Source organism: Perca fluviatilis, chromosome 9 (assembly GCF_010015445.1).
Source record: "Perca fluviatilis chromosome 9, GENO_Pfluv_1.0, whole genome shotgun sequence".
Taxonomy (NCBI): Eukaryota; Metazoa; Chordata; class Actinopteri; order Perciformes; family Percidae; genus Perca; species Perca fluviatilis.
In genome coordinates this window covers 37,092,091-37,098,090 of record NC_053120.1, presented here as the reverse complement: position 1 = coordinate 37,098,090, position 6,000 = coordinate 37,092,091, and the positions used below count along the sequence as shown (strand labels likewise).

At 45.4% G+C, this 6,000-nt stretch overlaps 1 protein-coding gene across 4 annotated transcripts in view; it reads right to left on the bottom strand.

Annotated features, from left to right (window-relative positions):
* The window catches only part of suco (SUN domain containing ossification factor), a 59,816-nt gene that overhangs the window by 9,002 nt on the left and 44,814 nt on the right, over positions 1-6,000 (bottom strand). For all 4 annotated transcript variants that reach the window (XM_039810338.1, XM_039810339.1, XM_039810340.1 and 1 more), the window contains 5 exons: positions 5,473-5,556; positions 2,756-2,837; positions 1,254-2,606; positions 1,029-1,116; positions 812-916 (listed from right to left, as the gene is read on the bottom strand). In XM_039810338.1, the coding sequence (XP_039666272.1) occupies positions 812-916; positions 1,029-1,116; positions 1,254-2,606; positions 2,756-2,837; positions 5,473-5,556 (1,712 nt within the window). The remainder of the gene's footprint in view (positions 1-811; positions 917-1,028; positions 1,117-1,253; positions 2,607-2,755; positions 2,838-5,472; positions 5,557-6,000) is intronic.

Sequence of the window (6,000 nt, the reverse complement as noted above, 5' to 3'; positions counted from 1 at the left end):
CTTCATCATGAAAGAACAGACAGATGCAGAAAATGTGAAGCAAGCTGAACTCAAGATTGCAAAGTTGGTAGCACAGACTTACAGTACACTTAACAGTAAACAACCCCCCTCAGGTCAGACCGCCATGCCCCAGATGTTGCAATCTCCCGGATTTTCAAAACCAAATGTTGGCAGGTATGTCATGGGACCTTTAAAGAATCAGCTTTAATCTCTCTCTCCTGACTTCTTCTTCACTTGTAATGGTAGACAGGGTATTCAGACATGCTACAATGTAGTAAAAGTTTTATAATTAGTCCATGGTCTTTCAACTATCATCTTTTCAGCAGTTCCCTGTTCAACTTCACAAATGTGCTGTGCAGCCCCATTTCCATGTGGTCTGCTCCATGTCAGTATGACATAAAACACATTGCTGCATTCCAAGCTGGAAACCTAACACGTCTCTTACTTTTGTTGGTTTGTGTTTGGAGTGGGTAGAGCTTAAATTCTCAAAACGAATATGATTAACTGAGTAAAAAAAAAAAATGAACAAAATTGGAAAAAAGGTGCTATCCTTGGAGTAGCGCACCACTCAAAATTGTGCTGAGCGCTGTGCCCAAAGTTCAAATGATTAAACTTTGACCTTGTTGCAGCTGACCTTTGGTAGCGCAACCAAAGCCAAAAGCAATGATGACCTGCGCGGCGCTTTGTCTCTGTGGCTGCAATATGCTCTGAGCCCTTCCCCGCGGTTTTACCTCTGATCACGTGTAGGTGGCTTGAGCAATATGTTCGCAGCAGGCAATACAATAGATACAGGTACGGTACGTTACGTTACCTCTCTCTGCAGCTGGCTGACAGTAGCGGTGAGATTAAGCATCAGTTTAGTGACGTTCTCCAGCTGGCTCTGCAGGACCTGGATTGAATCTGTTTGCTTCTGGTCCTGAAAAGCAGTGGGAAAAAAAAAGGTTACTCATACTATCAGACAAAGACACGCAACTACTTTCTGTTATGCTTCCACTTCTCTTGCTCGTATTGCCTTCGCATAAACTGACCTGCTCCTCAGCAATGCGGGAGGTGTTCTGCAGTTTGATAATGGTCTTATTGAACGCTCTCTGCATCTCTTCCATCTGTTTACGGTATCTGAGCAACACAAATGCAAAAATTACATCCCGTAAGGAACCCTTCCATAGTTTGGAATTCATGGTATGACGGCACTGGTCACATAAATCTAAAATGGAATCCAAAACATAAACTTGAAAGAAGGGGTATCTGTTTACCTCTGGCTGAGCTCCTCCAGGTATCTGCTGGACAGACTCATGTTCATCTCCAGGGCTTTGATGCGGTTGTTCAGCCTCATAAACACGCTCTCCTTCTGGCTGGAGCCGTGCACCGCTCCCCCGTTCAACATGCCGTTCCCGATCATCGCTCCACCATTATAATCTCCTCCATTCTGCAGCTCTGCGTAGAAGTCTGTAGCCGTCCGGTGGACATTGCCATTTCCAATAGTGCTCAACAGGTCTTCGTCCACGGTGTCTTCTCCGGTGAGAGTGAGCGAGTCCCCCTGCTCCCCGTGAGTCTGAGAAGTCTGGACGTTGTGTCTCTGCGAGTCCCCACTGTCTGTGCCTGCCTTTACTTCGTCTGTATCAGTCAGTGGGGAGAGTGCTGGCAGTTCAGTGGGTGGGGGGATAAGATCTTCAGGCCTCGATGCAGTGGGAAGAGGCTGAACAGGCTGCTCCTTGCCAGGGGGAATTGGAATACCAGGAGAGGCTGTCTCGGAGGCCAAAGGCTGTGGGAGTGAGCTCACAGTAAGGGTGGGGGTGGCACTGCTGGCCTGTTGCGTCTCTGGGATAGTGGCAGCTTGGAGGGGTGGAGTGGGGACTGGGTCGAGGGCTGCGTCTTTGATGGGAGGAAGCAGCTTCTCCTCATGGGAGGGGGTAGGCACTGTCAGGGAGCTAGGGGTGTCTGAGAAACTGTGAGGGGGGATAGTGGCTGTTCTACTAGGCTCTAGGACGAGCTTGAGCTCTGGAGTGTGTGCTTCAGGGGTGTGAGTGTTTGGATGTGTGGTGTGCATCTCACCCAAGACATTCCCCTCATGGCCCTTAACAGGCACCTCAGGCTCTGGAGCTTTTTCTGTGAGGGGAAGAGCTTCTTTGACAGGTGTGGGATCAGGGGCAGGGATCAGCGGAGGTGTGTTTGTGAGGGAAGGGGTGTTTGCATCAGGGTGCGTTTGTGTTTGAGTTCTCAGCTGCCTCCGCCTAAGGTTGCGGAGTCTTTCCTTGGCCAGCCTGGCGGAGCACCAGCGATGGAGGAGCTCCTGCAGGGTGGCCATGCAGGACAGAGACAGGGAAGAGAAGGAGGAGAAAGGACAGTAGGTCTGGCTCTCCCACTGGTTCCTGTCTGCCTCCCTCCTCGTCGCCTCCTCTCTCTTCTCTTCCTCCTCCTCTCCCTCCTCCTCCATCAGGGTGACAGTAGACCGTCTGGGCTCTTCGTCCTCCTCCTCCTCTTCTACCAGAGTGACAATCTGTCTGTCCTCTTGGGAGTCTGGTGGTGAGGGGGAAGGTGTGGAAGAGTCACTGGAGACATTTGAGTCCTCCTGGGTTGCTGTATGTTCTGGCTCTGCGGGCTCAAGTCTGGAAGAAAGACACAGATACAAATTTAGAAGCATTATAACAGAGCTGTGGAAAAGGTGACGAAAAACACCAAATTTAGTTGTGTCTGAATTCATCCTTCTGTGACATATATAAATCACTTTACATTCATAATGGTTTATTGGTCTTACTCTGCAGAGTCCTTTGGTGTTTCAGCTGGTGTAGGTGAAACTTCTGTGTTCTCCTTTTCATCCTCCTTTGCTGTCGTATTACCTAGCATTTACAAAAACACACAACAGTTAAACTCTGAACAGGTTGCTGTTTAAGAGTACACAAAACCATATAACTCGGCAGTGGCAGCTTTTTCCCCAATGAGTCTGTAGGAGGCAAAGTGTAGAACAGAGACCCTTTTCTGGTGTCTGGCAAGCCCATGTTTGGGCAAGTCAGAAATACTGTGAACCAGTCTAGTCCAGTTAGAACTGATCTCTCTCCCACACTCTCACTCTTCCCTGCCTACTCTGCGGGTGAAAATGGAAATCAGAACCAAACTGTAAAGAGTTTCTCCTATGACAATAAATGGTAGGCTGACTTTGTGGAATCCCATTTCAATAAAAAGGAAACTTAATTTTTGTAGCAGCTCATAATTTACAAATTATATAACTCTTGGAACGAGTGTTCTATCTTTTTACAAAGCTTGTCTTCCTGGAAGAATTAGGTTTTATTTTAGAGAGAAACGTAAATCTAAAAAGAAATTTTATAGGAGCAAAAGCAAAATAAACTAAATCTGTGTGTCAGGCGGAGTTTTCCCTTTAACTCGATGCCCCAGGGGAAAAGCGGAGTAAGAGAGTCCTTTTTGGCAAGGAGCAGGCTTGGCGTCATAGGCCCCCCTCAGTCTTAATTCATCTCTGCTCCTCTACCAAGAAGTAAAAAACACAGAGAGCCAAAGTTCTGCTGACAGGCTGATTGAGACCTCCTGCCAACAACCAAATAAACATCTGGCTCTCCCAACTCACTCACTCATCAACAGTCAAGGCTGTGCATTTGCTCGCACTTTAGAGGAGGAAATAAAGTGACCCAGTTTTAGCAGCAGTTAATGTAATCAATATGTTGGAAGACAGGCATGCCGGCCGTTAGAGACGGGGAGAAAACAGGCAGCTGAACAGTGAGAGTACGAGCAGAGTGCAGGAAAAGCGTGACGGAGAAAATAGGGGCAGTTTGAACATTTCTGTGAAATAACTGTTATGCTATTTTTAAAAAGGTCTTTGTGAAGAATAATAGTCCTGGTATTCTGCAATATTTTCAAGAAAAGTATTTCTGTAGTTGTAAGGAATGATTATGTATCTTCTCTTCTGTTCATAGACACTGTGTGGAGGGGTTGTCAGGGGACATGTGACACACCGATGTTGCGTCTACGGAAGAAGCAGAAACAGCAGCAGCTCTGGGATCTTTGTTTATTTGCAAAATGTTCAATCGGCTTTTATTGCAATTTCTTTGCGAATTGATAAAATAACATTTTCACCTCAAGTGTAAAGTATCAGATTTCATGTGAAAAAACAAAGTGTTCATAAAAAAAAAAGATGAAATAAAAACAAACTTTATACTAGCTGCTGATCAGAAGTGATAGTGAAACGATCACTAGTGCTCTTAAAGACGTAGTGGCATCTAAACTGGATGGGTGACTCATCGCATCTTTACGAGAGCATTTTTTCGCAAGCTGATCTGGAAACGATCAGTGGTTTTACACGGATAAACCAATTTCACTTCATATTGCCATGTGACAAGGGTGGTTGCTCAAAGAGAATATAAAAAAAAAAAAAAACATCTGACCCAAATATACACTGATAGAATGAGGAAGAAAGCTAGGAAAATCAATGCAGATAGTACACACTAAGGCATGGATACCCGACCCGAGGCCGACGGGTCCCGACGGTACCCGATGGGCCTGGCTGGGTTTGGACAGATATTTAGAAATTATGGTCGGGATCGGGTCGGGCTCGGTCACATCAGCGCGATAAGGCAACAGCTGATTAACGTGCGCTTGTTGCCCCGTATGCGCTCATCTGTTGACATTTCCGAATGCCTTCCTACAGTTTCTTAACAAAAGCGGGCTTTCCACACAAACAAACGTAGCCTACATGTGTCATTAGTATGAGGAAAAAAATGAGATTTTAACTGTGTCGGGCTTGGACACAAATTTCTTAATACCTGTCGGGCTCGGGCCGGGTTCGGTCACGGCTCTGTCGGACGCGGGCCGGCCTCGGACAGAAAATTTCGGCCCGATCCGGACTCTAGTACACACCCTCTTTCGAGCCAGTTTGAGCTCCTGAAGTCTGGGAGGCGCTTCAGAGTGCCTCTGGCAAAAAGTGTTTTTAAAAAATCCTTTATTCCAAATGCCATCAGCATCCTTAACCAAACCAAGTGACAACATCAATATGAGCTGTTATCTTAATGAATTTAAGCATATTTATTTTGTTCTTATCTTGATTTTTTTAATTTTTTTATTATGTCTGATATGTTGTCTGTATGTTTATTTCTTGTATGTCTGGTGAGCCAAAGGAAAATTTCCACCCCGGTGGACAAAAAAGATTTATTCTATTCTATAAGCAAAGCCATGCCAGTCATAATGTTGGGCTCTGTTATGGTGTATCAAGCATCTCTGAAATCAGTAAATGTGTAAAAGGCTTGCAGAACAGCTTTTACTTTTACATTTTCACTTTAATGAACCCAGCATGTTGCAATTTCTCCTCAAATTTACAGTTTAGGAATTAATATATTTCAGCTTTCAAAATATATTTTAATGCTAACAAGTCAAAATGGTGCAAGAAATTGTATTAAATTGCAGCATCCCACAAACACAGCAGCATGGTAAAAAGGAACAGGAAGCACTGAGTGTATGAGGGATAAGTACCTCCTGTTTCTGTTCCACCCTCCAGCTCTGGCTTTCCGCCCAGCACATTAGCAGCAATGTTGTTTACCATGTTTAGGATGGCATCTAGAAGAAAAAAGAACACGAACACACAAACACACACGAACACACACACGAACACACACACACGAACACACACCGAACACACACTGAATACGTTGACTGGCAACAGCATGTGGCCAAACCGTGTCAATTAAGCCACAGGCTTTGCCATTTCTTATTCCTTTTTCTCTTACTCTCCTTTCTGATGCTGCTATTCTAAACTGCTTCAACATTATTACCCCGATTTTTCTGTCTTTAACTTTTTTTTCCAACTTTTCCTTCAGTCCCCATGCTGCCTTGGTCAGTTCCCCTCCGAGCCTGCCCGTCTAGAGAAAGAAATTTGGTTTGCTGTTTTTCATGGTTTCGTGGTTTAAGGCCAGAGAGTTTGTGTGTACAGCATTTGTGTGTGTGGGGGGGTGCACCAGTCCTCCCTTTGCTAAATCAGGAGACAGAGGGGCACCAGTGTGC